The following is a 20,477-nucleotide window of genomic DNA, read 5'->3' as shown; positions in this document are numbered from 1 at the left end:
ATAAAATCAATAAATTGTGTACAGCGGCCTGCCTTTGGTCAGAACCAAATGTGGCAAATCCCAACTTTGACTAGGTGCTAAGAAAACAACTTAAGAGAGAAAGTCAGGTCAAAGGGAGGCCAATTTATGTCTTAATGTAGATGCCAGAGGGATGAGAAAAGAAGAAGTGGCTCCATTTACCTCCAATCCTTATTATCACACTTCTTAAGGGGAAGGCTGGGCCTGGAAGGCATGCCAGGGTTGTAGCTGTGGTGCCCAATCCTTCTTCTTCTCAGAAATGACTGAAAAGAATCACCTCATGTTTGAGGAGGAAGGGAAAGTAGTCCCTTTGGGCCAACATGGCCGCCCACCCAGAACACTGTCATCAATAAGCCTTCTTTTACGAATTATAACCGTGCCTGGGAGAAGTGTGCGCCTCCATGACACTTTGAGTGTTGTTTTGGGCGCAAAAACCTCCTAAAAGCGAGTTTATTCCTGAGGGGAGGCGGCTGGGCGGAGGGACACGCAGAGAAGGAGCCTCTTCGCTCCTCTTTTTCTTCTTCCCTCCCTTCAAGGCGAGCCTCGGATCCCTCCGCGCCTGAGGAGACGGTATCGCCGCCTATCGGAGGGGAGAGAAAGGGCCGGCAAGAGAAGCCCCGCCCACTTTGTCCTCTCCTCCATTCCCGTTCGAGGATGGGAAAATTCCAACCAATCCCTTCGCCCCTCTCCGTTGCTCGCCCCGCCTTCCCTTCCTTCCCCCCTCCCCTCGGGGAATGAGATCTTCCCCTCGAGGTATACCGCCTCCTGTCGTGGCCTCGAAGCCACGCCCACTCCCCCTCTCCTCCATTCAAAAACAAGGGCTGGAAAACATCAACCAATCCCGACCCGCCTTTTCAAGCTTTGTCCCGCCTTAATTTTTGAGAAGCCACGCCCAAATTGTGAACCAATCCTTACGCCCTCGTCCCGCCTCAATTTTCCCCTTTGAGAGAAGCCACGCCCACCCCTCCCCACCTCCATTCATAGGCAAGAAGTGAATAATGTAAGCCAATCCCTACCACTCTCCAGCGCTCGTCCCGCCTTTAGAGAAAGGAAACCACGCCCCCTTTGTTCCCTCCACTCAGAAGCATGAGAGAATCCTGACCAATGGCGGGCCCGCCTGAGTAGCGCTCGTCCCGCCTCTCCTTTCTCCCCCTCCCGTTCTGCTTTGTGTGTGTCTCCCTCTCTCTCTCTCCGATAAGAAATGGTTCTATTTAAAATACAAAGCGGTTTGAGCCGGTTCCAAACGAACGAACGAACGGAGAAGGGGTGTGCGGAACGCGCATGCGCGGCAGCCCTGCACTCACTCACGCTGCCCCCTCCCTTCCCTCGCTCTTTTTCTCCTCTCTCTCTCTCTCTCTCTCTCGCCTCGCGCGGGCCAGTTTCCTCTCGCGTCCGCTTCTCGCCTATATAACGGGATGGCGCCCACTCACCTCGCAGTCGGCTCCGCGGCGGGAGCGGCTCTCCTCCTGCAAGCGGCCCACGCCCCTCAGCGCGCCTCGCATGGGCCTCCCCGTCCCCCGCCGCCTCGTTCCCGATCGGAAGGAGAGCGCTTGGGATATGGTGCCGGTTTGGAATGCGCGCCGCTTGACAACACACCGCAAGCGAGCGCCGCTACACACACATACACACACACACACAAAAAGGGGGCCCGGGCTGGCGGAGGGATACGCGGCACGTCACTTCCTCCGTCCTGCCAAGCCCGCCCCTGATTGGCCGGCCGGGCTGACGTCACTGGCTGGCCTAGCACAAAGCTTCCCAACCTGGTCAAGTTTGTCTGAGGGAAAAATTAACATGATTTTTTGGGGGGAATCAAACAATATACATAGTACAATATAATAATAACCTTGCACTATAGTGGTATAGTACAATATCGTAATATAGAACACTAATAATATAATATGTAATTGTATTTTGTAATACAATATAATACTACAGTAAAGTCTCACTTATCCAACCTTCTGGATTATCCAACGCATTTTTGTAGTCAATGTTTTCAATATATCATGAAAATTTGGTGCTAAATTCCTAAATACAGTAATTACTACATAGCATCACTGTGTAATGAACTACTTTTTCTGTCAAATTTGTTGCATAACATGATGTTTTGGTGCTTAATTTGTAAAATCATAACCTATTTTGATTTTAGGCTTTTTCTTAATCCCTCCTTATTATCCAACATATTCGCTTATCCAACATTCTGCCGGCCCATTTATGTGGATAAATGAGACTCTACTGTATGTAGTAATTACTGTACTAATAGTCTGAGGGAAAAATTAACATGATTTTTTGGGGGGAATCAAATAATACACACACACACACACACACACATATATATATATATATATATATATATATAATCTTCCACTATAGTGGTATAGTACAATATGGTAATACAGAACACTAATAATATAATATGCTATATATACCTATAATATTGACAATTAATTTATAAATATATAATATATTGTATATAATGATAATATAATGGAATACAATATTATACTACTAATAATACAATATAATACTAATTATATATTATATATTAAATGTAATATTCCTAATAATATTACCATATAATAATATACAGTAGAGTCTCACTTATCCAACATAAACGGGCCGGCAGAATGTTGGATAAGCGAATATGTTGGAAAATAAGGAGAGATTAAGGAGAAGCCTATTAAACACCAAATTAGGTTATGATTTTACAAATTAAGCACCAAAATATCATGTTATACAACAAATTTGTCAGAAAAAGTAGTTCAATACGCAGTAATGCTATGAAGTAATTACTGTATTTACGAATTTAGCACCAAAATATCACGATATATTAAAAACATTGACTACAAAAATGAGTTGGATAATCCAGAATGTTGGATAAGCGAGTGTTGGATAAGTGAGACTCTACTGTATATATTATATATTAAATGTAATATTCCTAATAATATTACCATATAAAAATATAGTACAATATAGTAATTTAATGCTTATATTGTGCTATGCTAAAAATATATTGTATGTTCATTTGATTTGCAAGCATCTGTGAGTCCCCTTGGTGGCGCAGTGTGTTAAAGCGCTGAGCTACTGAACTTGCAGACCGAAAGGTCCCAGGTTCAAATCCCAGGAGCGGAATGAGCACCCGCTGTTAGCCCCAGCTCCTGCCAACCTAGCAGTTCGAAAACATACCAATGTGAGTAGATCAATAGGTACCCGCTCCGGCGAGAAGGTAAAGGCACTCCATGCAGTCACGCTGGCCACATGACCTTGGAGGTGTCTATGAACAACGCCGGCTCTTCGGCTTTGAAATGGAGATGAGCACCAACCCCCAGAGTTGGTCACAACTAGACTTAATGTCAAGGGAAAACCTTTACCTTTACCTACTACTAATAATACAATATAATACTAATTATATATTAAATGTAATATTACTAATAATATTACCATATAATGATATAGTACAATATAGTAATTTAATGCTTATATTGTGCTATGCTAATAATATATTGTATGTTCATTTGATTTGCAAGCCGCTGTCAGTCCCCTTCGGGGTGAGAAGAGCGGGATATAAATGTAGCAAATAAATAAATAAATAAATAGTATAATGGAATACAATGCAATGTTAATACTAATACCACATAATAATTGTATATTACAGTGGAGTGTCACTTATCCAAGACTTGCTTATCCAAGGTTCTGGATTATCCAATGCATTTTTGTAGTCAACGGTTTCAATATAACGTGATATTTTGGTGCTAAATTCGTAAATACGGTAATTACAACATAACATTACTACGTATTGAACTACTTTTTCTGACAAATTTGTTGTACAACATGATGTTTTGGTGCTTAATTTGTAAAATCATAACCTAATTTTCCTTAATCCCGCCTTATTATCCAAGATATTCGCTTATCCAAGGTTGTGCCGGGCTGTTTAGGTTGGATAAGTGAGACTCTATGTGTTTTGATGGTCTTGTGTTTTCACCTATGTATTTTAACTATGCTGCATTGAGGAGGTGCAAGTATTATCATCCTCATCATCATGACAAAAGGCAATGGTGTTGCCTTATTGCCATAGCCACAATCTTCCAGATGGCCTTCCGTTCACAATGAGCAACACAATTCCCTTTTCAATTTTATCTCTGATTCGTTGGAAGCAAACAATATGTCATTTTCTATTTCTTTGGTCACAGAGCGTAATATGTTTGTTTCGATTTAAATACAGGGTCGGTCAACATTTCGAAACGAGCACAATGTTGTGTAATATTGACATATTACGGCAAGACTCTGCAGATCCTAACCGATAAGTCCATTGAGCCTTGAAGAAATGAAGGCAAACTGGAGACTTTGGGGGGGGGGGGGGGGGGGGGGGGGTGAGTAAAGAAGAATTTCTCTATCAATCAAACATTATTATTATTAATAACTAGCTGTGCCCGGCCACGCATTGCTGTGGCAAAGTATGGTGGTATGGGAAATAAAGTATTGAGAAATTGGTGGTAGTTAAGGTCAAGGATAAAGGTTTTTCCCTGACATTAAGTCCATTATAAATGGGTTATATAGCTGCGTGGAAGAGCCTTGAGTCTACACTGCCATATAATCCAGTTAAAATCAGATAATCTGTATTTTATAGGCAGTTTGGAAGAGGCATAGTGAGGCCTAACTCTGCCTGTCCCCTGGGCTGAGTGGGTTGCTAGGAGACCAAGTAGGCGGAGCTTAGCCTTCTAACTGGCAGCAATTGGATAAAAACAATTATTCCTCTCCCTCTAATTAGGCCTTTATTTTTCTTTTCTTTTTGTTGTATGAACATAGAGGCATGGATGAGAGGTTGTGCTGCCAAGTTTAGTGTTTCTGGGATGTGCAGTTATGTTGTTTTGTCCCAGGCCGAAATTTCATTACCCTTTTATATATATAGACTAGCTGTGCCCGGCCACGCGTTGCTGTGGCTTAGTCTGGTGGTGTTGGTCAGTCCAGATTAGGTTGTATTTATGCTGTGACCTCCACCTTCTTTATACTCACATTAGTAGTAGTATTTGAAGTCTGTTACCTTCTTCAATTTTTGTGTTAATTGATAATTGCTTGAGATCCCTGTTGTCTTTGGTTTGTTGTTAATCGTGATGTCTGATTCTGCTGAGTGTGGTTTATATCTTATTGTGGTACAATAGTCTTTTTTTTGTTTTGCCTGTGTAGGTGTTTATTATTATTGTTGTTGTAGTGGTCATGGAGGAAGAACCCACCCAAACCTCTCAGACAGATGGCCATCCGGTTTAGTTGTGTTGTTATAGTCACGATGCATTGTTGTGAGTTTTATGGGTCCGGATTGTGGTTTTGTGGTGTGGTTGTGTTGTTACAACCAGGAGGCAAGGCTTTTGCATTGTGTTGTCAAGTTTTGTATTTCTGGGGCGTTTAGTTGTGTGCCAAGTTTCGTATTTCTGGGGCGTTTAGTTGTGTTGTTATAGTCACGATGCATTGTTGTGAGTTTTATGGGTCCGGATTGTGGTTTTGTGGTGTGGTTGTGTTGTTACAACCGGGAGGGAAGGCTTTTGCATTGTGTCGCCAAGTTTCGTATTTCTGGGGCGTTTAGTTGTGTTGTTATAGTCATGATGTGTTGTTGTGAGTTTTGTGGGTCCAGTGTGGTTTTGTGGTGTGATTGTGTTGTTACAACCAGGAGGCAAGGCTTTTGCATTGTGTTGCCAAGTTTTGTATTTCTAGGGTGTTTAGTTGTGTTGTTATAGTCATGATGTGTTGTTGTGAGTTTTGTGGGTCCGGATTGTGGTTTTGTGGTGTGGTTGTGTTGTTGTAACCGGGAGGCAAGCCTTTTGCATTGTATTGCCAAGTTTCGTATTTCTGGGATGTTTAGTTTTGTTGTTATAGTCACTGCCCCCACAACTTTATCCTTTTATATATATAGATAATATTTACCATCCGGAGCCAGACATTGGTGGTTGGAATTGGGTTTTCTCATCCTGAAAAGAGAAGAGAGAGGGTTTAAGGAATGTGAGAGAAGGAAGAGGAGGCCTTGTTGGGAAATTATATAGGATGGAAACTGATGTGTTGATGGCCCTGATAGATGACCTCAAGGACCATTTCGCAATCTGGTTTAAGAGTCTGAACCATCTACATTCCAATGGATACAGCTTTTCGCCCCAAAGGCCAAAAAAATTCAGTCTTGGGATCTCTGTGACTTGAAAATGTTTCAGTGGCACTTTTTAAAGCAGTGGTTCCCAAACTTTTTTTTTTTTTTTACCAGAGTCCACTCTCCAACATTAGTACCAAAAGGGTTGTGAATCAGTTTTTGGTCAACTTTAGATTCAGTTTGGTTATTTGGGGTGCCAATTCCGAAAATTGCATTGGATAGACCACATCAGCTCTAGTTTCTGATACAGAACATATGCCGTCCAGTAGTCACCATCTGCTCACCCACAGAAAACCATATTTAATCATCTAGAGCTGATTTTCCCTGCATGTCTCGCGGACCTTATTTTAGGTCTCCCGGCCCACAGGTCGGGGACCACTGTTTTAAAGGAACGTTACATAATGGAATTTATTTATTTACCACATTTATACCCTGCCCTTGTCACCCCTTCTCAGGGCGGCCTTACACTAGGCAACTATTTGATGCCGCACAAATACACACAATATGTAAACAAATACATTAAAATTCAAAAAGTCAAAAATATAAAACATTGGACAAGTACAGTAGAGTCTCACTTATCCCACATTCTGGATTATCCAACACATTTTTGTAGTTAATGTTTTCAATATATCGTGATATTTTGTTGTTAAATTCGTAAATACAGTAATTACTACATAGCATTACTGTGTATTGAACTACTATTTCTGTCAAATTTGTTGTATAACATGATGTTTTGGTGCGTAATTTATAAAATCATAACCTAATTTGATGTTTAATAGGCTTTTCCTTAATGCCTCCTTATTATCCAACATATTGGAGCCCCCGGTGGCCAAGGGGATAAAAGCCTCGTAACTTGAAGGCTGGGTTGCTGACCTGAAAGTTGCCAGGTTCGAATCCCACCCGGGGAGAGTGCGGATGAGCTCCCTCTATCAGCTCCAGCTCCATGCGGGGACATGAGAGAAGCCTCCCACAAGGATGATAAAACATCAAAACATCCGGGCGTCCCCTGGGCAACGTCCTTGCAGACGGCCAATTCGCTCACTCCAGAAGCAACTCCTGTTGCTCCTGACACAAAAAAATAAATAAAAATAAATAAATCCAACATATTCACTTATCCAACATTCTGCCAGCCCGTTTATGTTGGATAAGTGAGACTCTACTGTAAAACAATTCATTAAAACCAAGTAGTCCAAAATCATAATCCAGAGCCATTCCATTCGTCATTGCATTGCATTGCAGTAGAGTCTCGCTTATCCAACGTTCTGGATTATCCAATGCAGTTTGCCTTTTAGTAGTCAATGTTTTTGTAGTCAATGTTCTCAATACATTGCAATGTTTTGGTGATAAATTCATAAATACAGTAATTACTATATAACGTTACCATGTACTGAACTGCTTTTTTGTCGATTTGTTGTAAAACATGATGTTTTGGTGCTTAATTTGTTAAGTCATAACGTAATTTGATGTTTAATAGGCTTTTCCTTAATCCCTCCTTATTATCCAACATTTTCGCTTATCCAATGTTCTGCCAGTCCATTTATGTTGGATAAGCGAGACTCTACTGTATTTTATATTCACTTATTGCATTGTTTGAAAATTACTGAAGAAAGGCTTGGTCCCATAGCCATGTGTAATGAAGTACGCATTTTTGGTTTACAGATGTTATGTTTAATTGTGTGTTTGTGTTTTAAAAGGGTAAGTATTACAGCTATTGCATCTCAGCACTCGGAGGCTGGTTGCCATGGAGAAGTGGGCGGAGCCAACTGCCGTTTTGTTGAAGAAATACAGAGTTTAAAAAAGGGATTCAGTCTGTGCTCTGATGAGGCACAGGGAAGATTGAACCTAGGTTGAGGGGATCAAGGACACTCAATTGTTCATTTTGAGTCGGTTTAAAAATAAGTTTGGTGACTTATTTAATGTAGTCTGTTAGCCGCCCCGAGTACCCGTTGGGGAGATGGTGGCGGGGTATAAATAAAGTTTTTTTTTTAAAAAAAAATACTTTTAATTGAAATTTTGCATATACATAACAGTGATCCGGGGGGGGGGGGAGACTAAAGGAAAGGGTCGTGAGGTTAGGTTAGGGGAGGGGGAGTGGGAAGTTATAAGGGAAGGAACTATGGGGGGGAAAGGGAAAAGGGGTAGGGATGAATTGGATCGGGGAGGGAAGGAGGGTCTAGGGAAAGAGTGTTGCCTAAAGTTTTGGGTGTCCGTGTGGGTGACTTCTGTTCTTCTCTTCCAATATGACTTCTTGTCTCTTCATTCGTATTCTTTTTTAAGATATTCATCAAAATCTTCCCAGTTCGTTTTTTTCATGGCTTTGCCAGAGTTACTCTGGCAGAACTCTGGGTATAAATAAAGTTTTATTATTATTATTATTATTATTATTATTATTATTATAGTCTGTGTCCTGGTAAGGAACAGAAAATCTGTGATCGTATATCACAGGGGGTGACTGCGGTTTAAAAGTAGCAGAGAAAGAAGTTCTAACTTACTTTAAGTAAAAGAAGTGACACTTTAGGGAGTTTGACTCACCTCATTCTAGTACTGTAACTGTTAATAAAAGTGCCTCTAAGTGAGAAACAAAATTATAACCACTAAGCTCTGTGCCTGAATAAACTTGTTATTGTTCCTCCAACATCTAAGCCTCTGTCGCATATATTATAAACCAAGTTGCGTTACCATCTAAAGTGAGTAAGAAAAAGAAAGAAAAAAATTAAAAGGTCTCCTCTCTGAGTCTTTGGTGGCTGCATCATCACAAATTGGTGGCAGTGGCGGGATAAAAAAGATCCTCAGTCATTCTTAGTCCTTTACAAATTGGTGGCAGTCGTTATTAGCTCCTTACACCATGTTTTTGGTTTTTTCTTGAAGGTCAGGAGGGAGGGAGTTGATCTAATTTAGCTGGGGAGGGAGTTCCACAGTTGAGGAGCCACCGCTGAGAAGGCCCTGTCTTTCGTTGATGATGATGATGATTGGTTTGTGGATTTCTGGGCTGTCTGGCCATGTTCCAGAAGCATTCTCTCCTGACATTTCACTCACATCTATGGCAGGCATCCTCAGAGGTTGACTTCACTGTTGTGAAGTCAAACTAGGCAAGTGGGGTTTATATATCTGTGGAATAATGTCCAGGGTGGGAGAGAGAACGCTTTGTCTGTTAGAGGAAATTGTGAATATTGGAACTGGCCAGCTTGATTAGCATTGAATAGCCTTGCAGCTTCAAAGCCTGTCTGCTTCCTGCAATCAGGGCCAGCTAACACCTGGGGTTTATATATCTGTGGAATAATGTCCAGGTTGGGAGAAAGAACTCTTTGTATGTTGGAGGAAAGTGTGAATGTTGGAACTGGCCACCTTGATTAGCATTGAATAGCCTTGCAGCTTCAAAGCCTGGCTGCTTCCTGCAATCAGGGCCAGCTAACACCTGGGGTTTATATATCTGTGGAATAATGTCCAGGTTGGGAGAAAGAACTCTTTGTATGTTGGAGGAAAGTGTGAATGTTGGAACTGGCCACCTTGATTAGCATTGAATGGCCTTGCAGCTTCAAAGCCTGGCTGCTTCCTGCAATCAGGGCCAGCAAACACTTCCCAACAAAAGATTCCCTCAGGCAGGAAGCAGCCAGGCTTTCTGTCACTTTTCAACAAACCTCAAAACCTCTGAGGATGCCTGGCATAGATGTGGGCGAGACGTCAGGAGAAAATGCTTCTGGAACACGGCCATACAGCCCGGAAAAAGCACAACAATCCAGTGATTCTGGCTGTGAAAACCTTCGACAACATATTATTATTATTATTTGTATGCTGCTTTTTCTCATAACAGAAGCTCACAGTGCTAAAGCAATGCAACATACAATATGAATTACTTGGTTAGTAATTGCGTTGTTCTTGTTGTTATTATTTTATGCTGCTCTCTTCGCATGGAGATGTGGACGTTACAGTGGCGTCAAACTGCGTTGTTCATGTTATTATTTTCTGCTACTCTCTTAGTATGGAGATGTGGACATTACAGTGGCGTCAAACTGCCTTCATTCCACAGTGGAGACACACCCGAAGAAAGAGCAGTGCTGGGAGAGAGTAAAAGTTTAAAAAGGGTGAAGAATTGAAGTTTTAGAGAACTAGATTTCCCCTTGGGCTCCCTCCCTTTCTTTGTGGCCAACTTTCTTTCTGGCCCATCCTACTTCTCCGCCCCCAAAGCTTTGCCGCTTGTTTATAAAGCAGATCCCTGGGTGTGTGCAGACAGAGGAAGAGAGCCAGCCTTCTGGGATTGAAAGGGAGCAAGAACTGGATCGGGAATGGGTAAGTGAAACCCTCTCACCTTGGGCAAACATTGTGTAACCCAATGCGCCAATGAGGTTATATATTCTGCTGTCATGGGACGGAAATGTTTCACTTCTGGGCCTGTTGCTTTCGGGAAAGGGTTCTTCTTCCATCTGTGGAATGAAGGCAGCGTGAGGCCACTTCTCTGCAGGATCCTGGGGAGAAAGAAGGCGACAGACTTTTGCAAGAAAGGCTGCGTCCACAATACTGAGCCAAAGTGGGGCCACACTGCATGCGTTCTATCATATAGATCAGGGGTCCCCAAACTAAGGCCCGGGGACCAGATGCGGCCCTCCAAGGTCATTTACCTGGCCCCCACCCTCATTTATAATATAATATTTTTATATCAGTTTTAATAATATAATATATTGTATATACATATGATATTGATAATAATATTATCATTTTATACAATATAATACTAATAATAATACCATATAATAATATTAATTATATGTTATATATTACATATAATGTTACATATAGTGGTATAGTTCAATATAGTAATATATAATTCTAATATTGTGCTATGCTAATAATATAATATATTGTATGTACATAGAGCTGCTCTGAGTTCCCTTCAGGGTGAGAAGGGTGGGATATAAATGTAGTAAATAAATGTAGTAAATGAATAAATAAATAATTTTGGACTTCGGCTTGCCCAAAGTCTGAAATGACTTGAAGACACACAACAACAATAATCCTAATTAACCTGACTATCTCATTGGCCAGAAGCAGGCCCACACTTCCTATTGAAGTCCTGACAGGTTTATGTTGGTTAAATTTATTTTCATTTTTAAATATTGTATTGGTCTTTCATTGTTATTGTTATTGTTTTGCACTACAAATAAGATATGTGCAGTGTGCATAGGAATTTGTTCGTTTTTTTTTTTTTCAAATGATAATTCGGCCCCTCAACAGCCTGAAGGATCGTGGACCGGCCCTCTGCTTTAAAAGTGTGAGGACCCCTGATATAGATGCACCCTCTGGTTCTATTTCTGCCACATTATGTGCCGTCGGGATGGGAGCAAAGGTTATGTTTTAACCTCCGACTTTCTTTTTTTGGAAAACAAACTCTATAATGTTGTCAAAGGTTTTCATGGCCGGAATCACTGCGTTGCTGTGAGTTGTCCGGGTTGTCTGGCCATGTTCCAGAAGCATTCTCTCCTGACGTTTCGCCCACATCTATGGCAGGCATCCTCAGAGGTTTTGAGGTTTGTTGAAAAGTGACAGAAAGCCTGGCTGCTTCCTGCCTGAGGGAATCTTTTGTTGGGAAGTGTTTGCTGGCCCTGATTGCAGGAAGCAGCCAGGCTTTGAAGCTGCAAGGCCATTCAATGCTAATCAAGGTGGCCAGTTCCGGGCTGTGGCGCAGCTAGCTAGTAACCAGCTGCTATAAATCACTACTGACCGAGAGGTCATGAGTTTGAAGCCCGGGTCAGGTTAAGCCTCCGACCATAAAAAAATAAAAAAAATAGCCCCGGCTTGCTGTTGACCTAGCAGCCCCGAAAGACAGTTGAATCTGTCAATTAGGGAAATTTAGGGACGCTTTATGCGGGAGGCTAATTTAACTAATCTACAACACCATAAAACTGCTCACGAGGAAAAGAAGAGGAAGAACAGCCACCAATGGACGGTGAAGCAACAGCTCCCCCTGTGGCCGGAATCGTGAACCTGGAAAGATGTTAAAAAAATGCCTCTGTGTCTGTCTAAAAAAACTGAATGTTGTTTGTCTATTGGCATTGAATGTTTGCCATATATGTGTTCATTGTAATCCGCCCTGAGTCCCCTTCGGGGTGAGAAGGGCGGAATATAAATACTGTAAATAAATAATTTGATGTTTAATAGGCTTTTCCTTAATCCCTCCTTATTATTCAACATATTCGCTTATGCAATGTTCTGCCGGCCCATTTACGTTGGATAAGTGAGACTCTACTGTAATATAATGCTATTCATCTCTCATAGTATTAACTCCAAACTGCAGGAACTCCAAACTGCATCAGTTCCTAATTGCATTGGGATCCAAGTGGCATTGATTCCAAACTGTATTAATTCCTGAGAGTTGTAGTTTGACAAGCTTTCCCTGCCCATAGGATGCATCAACGCCAGGCCTGGACAAACCCGTCCCTCCAGGTGTTTTGGACTGCAACTCCCACAATTCCTAACAGCCGGTTAGGAATTCCTACTGGCTGTTAGGAATTGTGGGAGTTGCAGTCCAAAACACCTGGAGGGACAAAGTTTGCCCAGTCCTGATTTACACTGTAGACTTAGCACAGTTTGATACCAGTTGAACTTCCAGGGCTTGAGGCTGTGGGATTCTGCAAATTTGTAGCTTTATAAGGCCTTTGGTCGTCTCTTCTGAAGAATGCTGGTGCCTCGCCAAACTACAACTCCCATCGTTCCATAGCCTTGAGCCATGGCAGTTAAAGCGCATTAATTAAAGCAGTTTAAATACATGAATGAAGTCAGACTCCAAGACGCACCCGGAGAAGGCGAAATACTTTGCAAAGTCACAAACTCCGCATCACTTCAAGTGGAGTCAGAACTGCATTAATTCCACAGAGGAGACGCAGCCAAAGGAAAGAAACACGGTTGTGTAACGTCAAAAAAAGTCAAAAGTTGCTTGTCTTTTTTGTTTAAACGGTTGACACACAACAGCTGCTTGTTTGTTGGTTGCAGAAGAGAATCATGCGTCCCAAGGGATCGTAAACATGACAAAAAAGGGAGTAAATATGATCTTTGAAGGCCAGGGTGGAGAACAGATACTTGAAGCACATCTACACTGTAGAATTTAATGCACTTTGGCACCGGTTTGCACTGAACTCAATCCTACAGGGATCCTGGGAGTTGTAGTTTGGCAAGACACTTCAAGACCTTGTAAAACTGTATTTCCCAAGGCTCTGTAATATTGAGCTATGGGATCCTGTGCCATTCATGCATTTCACAGTTCAAGACATATCGCAATGTTTTGTAGGAAATTTGCAAAACCACAAAGTCTTCCAACCCATGAATATTCCCCAATATTTCCCAAGGGATCTGATCTCTAAAATCAGGACAGTAAATAAAGAACAACACTCTGAAAACAGGGGAATTGCAGACAGGAAACAAATCAGGGCCAGCTAACACCTCCCAACAAAGGATTCCTCCAGGCAGGAAGCAGCCAGGCTTTGAATCTGCTATTCAATGCTAATCAAGCTGGCCTATGGCCACATTTATACTTGGAGTTCTTTCTCCCACCCTGGACATTATTCCATAGGTATATAAACCTCGCTTGCCTCATTTCCAACAAACCTCACAACCTCTGAGGATGCCGGCCAGAGATGTGGGTGAAACGTCAGGAGAGAATGCTTCTGGAACATAACCTTACAGCCTAGAAAACTCACAGCAACCCAGATCTGTTTAGGGTCCCTTGCGTGACCACAAAGCAGCTGTTTCGGTGGACTTTTATGGCCCCATAAACATAAAATTTAAAGAGAGGGAAAGTTCAGCCTGAATTACTGAGCTATAAAACTAGAAGGCATCCGGTCCGGATCCCATCCTGAGCCAAAAAAGAGCCAGCAATATTTAGTTTTCCAAAGCCAAGTTTTGTCCTCTTCTAAACAGTCCCTTTTTATGGGTTGCTGTGCGTTTTCTGTGCTGCCTGACCATGTTCCAGAAGCATTCTCTCCTGACATTTCACCCACATCTACGGCAGGCACCCTCAGAGGTTGTGAGGTCTGCGGGAAACTAGGCAAGTGGGGTTTATATATCTGTGGAATAAGGTCCAGGGTGGGATAAATTGATATTCTCTGTTTGAGGTAAGTGTAAATGTTGGAACTGGCCAGCTTGATTGGCATTAAATAGATTTGCAGCTTCAAAGCCTGGCTGCTTCCTGCCTTTTTTTTTTTTTAGTTCAAAAAATCTAAAATCAAATAAATAAAGAAGACAGGGGAATTCCAGACTAGAAACAATCAGGGCCATCTAACACCACGGATAAAGGATTCCCCCAGACAGGAAGCAGCCAGGCTTTGAAGCTGCAAGGCCATTCGAAGCTATATATAATAATATATAATACAGTAGAGTCTCACCTATCCAACATAATAATAATAATATTATAATGTAATACAATATTTTACTAATTATACAATATAATAATATTATTCATATATTTTATATTAAATGTAATATTACTAATAATATTACCACATAATGATATAGTACAATATAGTAATTTAATGCTTATATTGTGCTAGGCTAATAATATATTGTATGTACATTTGATTTGTAAGCCGCTCTGAGTCCCCTTCGGGGTGAAAAGAGCGGGATATAAATGTAGTAAATAAATAAATAAATAAATAAATAGACATAAACGGGCTGACAGAACGTTGGATAAGCAAATATGTTGGATAATAAGGAGGGATTAAGGAGAAGCCTATTAAACATCAAATTTGGTTATGATTTTACAAATTAAGCACCAAAACATCATGTTTAACAACAAATTGGACAGAAAAAGTAGTTCTATACGCAGTAATGCTATGTAGTAATTATTGTATTTACGAATTTAGCACCGAAATATCCCGATGTATTGAAAACATTGACTCCAAAAATGCGTTGGATAATCCAGAACGTTGGATAAGCGAGTGTTGGATAAGTGAGACTCTACTGTATTAATATTATGCTGTACTAATACTGTAATATAATATATTGTATATACATATAATATTGATAATAATATTATAATGTAATACAATATACTAATACACTATTATAATTGTCTATTATATATTACATGTAATATTAATAATATTGCAGTATAGTGGTATAATAAAATATAGTAACATGTAATACTTATATTGCGCTATGCTAATCATATAATATATTGTATGTACATATAACCTGTAAGCCGCCCTGAATCCCCTTCATGGTGAGAAGGGCGGGATATAAATGTAGTAAATAAATAAAATAATAAATAATCAAGCTGGCCAGTTCCAACATTTACACTTATCTCAAACAGAATAGCAATTTATCCCACCCTGGACATTATTCCACAGATATATAAACCCCACTTGCCAAGTTTCCAACAGACCTCACAACCTCTGAAGATGTCTGCCATAGATGTGGGCGAAACGTCAGGAGAGAATGCTTCTTGAACATGGTCAGACGGCCTGGAAGACTCACAGCAACTCAGTAATCAATGCAGTTTGGCACAATTTTGCCACCATCCTAGGAATCCTAGGAGTTGTCATTTCACAAATTCTCCAGCTTTAATGCAAATTATAATTTGCAGTGTAAAGCACTGAGCAAGGGCAACTAAACTGACCCCAAACTGAGTTAATGCAGCAGTGCAGATGCACTCAAAATGGGTTTGAAACTCCTTGTTTCCTTAGCATCTTTAACTTTTCTGTCTTACATTTGGGGGTTTGCAGCAAAATGCGGAGAATGCGGACCCGGCTACGAAACGCCGCTGGAGGCCATGAAAGGTGAGCACAAAACTTTCCAAAGTACATTTCGAAAAGTGACTCAAAACAGCCAATTGTTCCAAGTCGCGAAGCCAGTTACAATTGTAATATTTCCAACTTCCAACAAGTAACTAAAGCAGATGCATTTATCTCTCTCCCCTTTTCAGCGAAACATCTCAATGCTTTTGACTGTAATCTATATATATAAAAGGGCAATGAAATTTCGGCCTAGGACAAAACAACAAAACTACACATCCCTGAAACACTAAACTTGGCAGCACAACCCCTCATCCATGCCTCTACGTTCATACAACAAAAAGAAAAGAAAAATAAAGTCCTAATTAGAGGGAGAGGAATAATTGTTTTTAGCCAATTGCTGCCAGTTAGAAGGCTAAGCTCCGCCCACTTGGTCTCCTAGCAACCCACTCAGCCCAGGGGACAGGCAGAGTTAGGCCTCACTTAGGCCTCTTCCACACTGCCTATAAGATACAGATTATCTGATTTTAACTGGATTATACGGCAGTGCAGACTCAAGGCCCTTCCACACAGATATATAACCCATTTATAATCTTATATCTGCTTTGCACTGGATTATCTTGACTCCACACTGCCATATAATCCACTTCAGTGTGCATTTTATACAGCTGTGTAGAAGGGGCCTCATATAATCCAGTTCTAAGCAGATAAGATAAGATACTTTATTTCCCATACCAACATACTTCTCCACAGCAACGCATGGCCGGGCACAGCTAGTAATCTATATATATAAAAGGGTAGTGGAATCACGGCACCGGACAAAACAACTAAACTAAATGCCCCACAACCTCGAAAACTGACAGCACAACCTCTCATCCACGCCTCTAGGTTCATACAACAAAAAGAAAAGAAAAATTAAGTCCTAGCCACAGCAATGCGTGGCCGGGCACAGCTAGTAATATATAATACCACTTGTTATTGTAATAATAATACAAAATAATAATAACACTATTAATAGTAATAGTAGTAGTAATAATAATATATTCTAATAATAACACTAATAATAGTAATACTAATAATAAAAATATAAATAATAATACTAGTCATTCGTAAATACAGTAATTACTACGTAGCATTACTGCATATTGAACTACTTTTTCTTTCAAATTTGTTGTATAACATGTTGTTTTGGTGCTTAATATGTAAAATCATAACCTAATTTGATGTTTAATAGTCTTTTCCTTAATCCCTCCTTATTATCCAAGATACTCGCTTATCCAAGGTTCTGCCAGCCCGTTTAGCTTGGATAAGTGAGACTCTACTGTATATAAAAATGTTATATATAATTATATATACACACACACACACACACACACACACACACACACAAAGTTATATATAATGTTATATAATATATTATGCTGTGCTAATAATAAAATTTATTGTATGTACATATAATTTGTAAGCCGCCCTGAGTCCCCTTCGGGGTGAGAAGAGTGGGATATAAATGTAGAAAATAAAGATTTTTTTTGATATATTTGTCCATTCATTGAAATTCTGCTGCAAGGTAGTCAAGCAAATGCATCTGTATGTGTGTGTATCTATTTCCTTGAAATCTTTTGGAATATATATATGTATATGTATAAACATCTGAGAAAATATGTACAAATAATAAATATAAATACAAATAATATATATATATATATTTTTCTGAAAGGTCCCCGGGAGGAGATTGTCTACCTTCCTTGTATCTATAGGAACACCGGGATCAAGAAGCCGGACTACCTGGCCACCGTGGACGTGGACCCCAAATCCTCCACTTATTGCAAAGTAAGTTTGATTCAGAGTTTTGTTTCTGAGCCAAATGACTGCTTTCTGGCTTCGTCTCCAGACTGCTAAAGTTTGGATTTTGGCAAGGACAGTTTGGCTGGAGGGAGGGAAGTTGTTTTTCCCCTCTCTTAGTGAAGCTCTTTCTTAAGAGCTTCAAGAAAGAAAGAGAAAAAAGGCAAGCTGTTTTTTGCTGCCGTGAGATCCTGGGGTCTCCATGCAGAGAAATAGCATGGATGGCAGTAGGAGGAAACTCAGGGCGAGAGCTCTGCCTTGAAAAGTATGTGTTTCATGCACAAAACGACTGCAAATATTGTAATATATGGCCCCATCTACACTGCCATATAATGCAAGTTCATAATGCAGTTAAACTACACATTATATGGCAGTGTAGACCTATATCATATGGCAGCGTAGACTCATATAATACAGATCAATGTAGTTATACTGCATGATGTGGCCATGTGGATGGGGGCTTGAGATATATATAAACACACAACAACTCTATATATCTATCTATATAAAAGGTTAATGAAATTTCGGCCTAGGACAAAACAACAAAACTACACATCCCAGAAACACTAAACTTGGCAGCACAACCCCTCATTCATGCCTCTACGTTCATACAACAAAAAGAAAAGAAAAATAAAGTCCTAATTAGAAGGAGAGGAATAATTGTTTTTATCCAATTGCTGCCAGTTTAAAGGCTAAGCTCCGCCCACTTGGTCTCCTAGCAACCCACTCAGTCCAGGGGACAGGCAGAGTTTATTTCCCATACCACCATACTTCGCCACAGCAACGCGTGGCCAGGCACAGCTAGTATATATATAAAAGGTTAATGAAATTTCAGCATAGGACAAAACAACAAAACTACACATCCCAGAAACACTAAACTTGGCAGCACAACCCCTCATCCATGCCTCTACGTTCATACAACAAAAAGAAAAGAAATATAAAGTCCTAATTAGAGGGAGAGGAATAATTGTTTCTATCCAATTGCTGCCAGTTAGAAGGCTAAGCTCCGCCCACTTGGTCTCCTAGCAACCCACTCAGCCCAGGGGACAGGCAGAGTTAGGCCTCACTTAGGCCTCTTCCACACTGCCTATGAGATACAGATTATCTGATTTGAACTGGATTATATGGCAGTGTAGACTCAAGGCCCTTCCACACAGCTATGTAACCCATTTCTAATGGACTTAATGTCAGGGGAAAACCTTTACCCTTTACCTTAACTACCACCAATTCCTCAATACTTTATTTCCCATACCACCATACTTCGCCACAGCAACGCGTAGCCAGGCACAACTAATATATATATATTATATAAAACAGGAGAATGGCATCGCTCCACCGGGCAAAACAACAAAACTAAAGGCTCCCCAACCTAGAAAATTGACAACACAACCCCTCATCCACGTCTCTACGTTCTTACAAACAAACTACACATCCCTAACCTCCATTGGGCAAAACCCCCCCCCCCCAAAACCGGAATGCACCCCTTTGTGACCCACCTTGATTGACACTAAACAGCCTTGCAGCTTCAAAGCCAGGCTGCCTCCTCGGCCACAGCAAAAACAAAACAAAAACAAAACAAAAAAACACCACTTCAGTGTGAATTTTAAACCATTGTGTAGAAGGGGCCTCATATAATCCTGTTCCAGGCAAATCATATAACATTATCAATATAATGTATAATAATTACTGTGCTCTAATAATACACAACAATATAATCTCTAAAATCAGGACACTAAATAAACAACAACACTCAGAACACAGGGGAATTCCACACAGGAAACAACCAGGCCCAGCTAACACCTCCCAACAAAGGATTCCCTCACACAGGAAGCAGCCAGGCTTGGAAGCAACAAGACCATTCAATGCTAAACAACTTAAATAATCACACCCAGCTAACACGTCCCAGGCAGACCTTGAAGCTGCAGGCCTATTCAATGCTAATCAAGGAGATCCATGGCAACACCTGCCTCAACCAGACAACAGTTCTTTCTACCACACTGCACGTTTTTCCACACATATATCAACCCCTTTGTGACCCACCTTCATTAACACTGAACAGCCTTGCAGCTTCAAAGCCGGACTTTGGAAACCACGAGGCTACTCCATCTCATTCAACCTAGCCTAGCAAGCAGACCCTATGTAGAAAACGGCCAGGCTTTCAAGCAGCGAGGCTATTCACTGCAATTTCAATTGGCCACAGCAACGCATGGCAGGGCACAGCTAGTATATTATATATTATATTATTATTATTAACATCATTTATATTCGGCCCTTCTCACCCCGAAGGGGACTCAGGGCGGATCACATTACACATATTAGGAAAACATTCAATGCCTTTTTAACACAGGACAAAGACAAACAAACATAGCTCCGAGCGGGCCTCGAACTTATGACCTCCTGGTCAGTGACTCATTGCTCTCCCGTCTGCGCCACAGCCCCGTATAATTGCCGTATATACTCGAGTATAAGCCAACCCGAATATAAGCCAAGGCACCTAATTTTACCACAAAAACCTGGGAAAACATTGACTCCAGTATAAGCCCAGATACCAATAAAATTACATTAATTGAGGCATCAGTAGTTTAAATGGTTCTGAATCTTTATATCAAACTGTAATTTAAGATATGGCGGTTCAACTCTGATTAAATCATTATTCTCATCTTCTTCAATGTAAATGTGCTTATGTATCCTTTAAGTAATAATAGAGTGAAATAATAAATGCAATAATAAATAGAGTGAAATAATAAATGTAATAATAATAATAGAGTAAA

The 20,477-nt window shown here is 40.7% G+C and overlaps 2 protein-coding genes across 5 annotated transcripts in view; one reads left to right on the top strand and one right to left on the bottom strand.

Annotated features, from left to right (window-relative positions):
* Positions 1–10,608, bottom strand: part of pogz (pogo transposable element derived with ZNF domain) — a 71,162-nt gene extending 60,554 nt beyond the window's left edge. Inside the window, exons 1-2 of one of the 4 annotated variants that reach the window (XM_062965273.1) lie at positions 10,452–10,608; positions 5,932–5,975 (exon numbers count right to left, since the gene is read on the bottom strand). In XM_062965273.1, the coding sequence (XP_062821343.1) occupies positions 5,932–5,975; positions 10,452–10,508 (101 nt within the window). In that variant the 5' untranslated portion in view covers positions 10,509–10,608. Of the gene's footprint in view, positions 1–180; positions 1,374–1,448; positions 1,711–5,931; positions 5,976–10,451 lie in introns of those variants that run through there. The other 3 variants (XM_062965272.1, XM_062965275.1, XM_062965274.1) reach the window with 3 other exon arrangements.
* Positions 10,312–20,477, top strand: part of LOC100562181 (methanethiol oxidase) — a 33,451-nt gene continuing 23,285 nt past the window's right edge. Inside the window, exons 1-3 of the mRNA XM_062965291.1 lie at positions 10,312–10,432; positions 15,856–15,909; positions 17,582–17,694. Coding sequence (XP_062821361.1) covers positions 10,429–10,432; positions 15,856–15,909; positions 17,582–17,694 — 171 coding nt within the window. The 5' untranslated portion in view covers positions 10,312–10,428. The remainder of the gene's footprint in view (positions 10,433–15,855; positions 15,910–17,581; positions 17,695–20,477) is intronic.

Source organism: Anolis carolinensis, unplaced genomic scaffold (assembly GCF_035594765.1).
Source record: "Anolis carolinensis isolate JA03-04 unplaced genomic scaffold, rAnoCar3.1.pri scaffold_14, whole genome shotgun sequence".
NCBI classification, from domain to species: domain Eukaryota; kingdom Metazoa; phylum Chordata; class Lepidosauria; order Squamata; family Dactyloidae; genus Anolis; species Anolis carolinensis.
The sequence above is the reverse complement of the archived record's forward strand: the minus strand, read 5'-3'. Positions and strand labels throughout refer to the sequence as shown.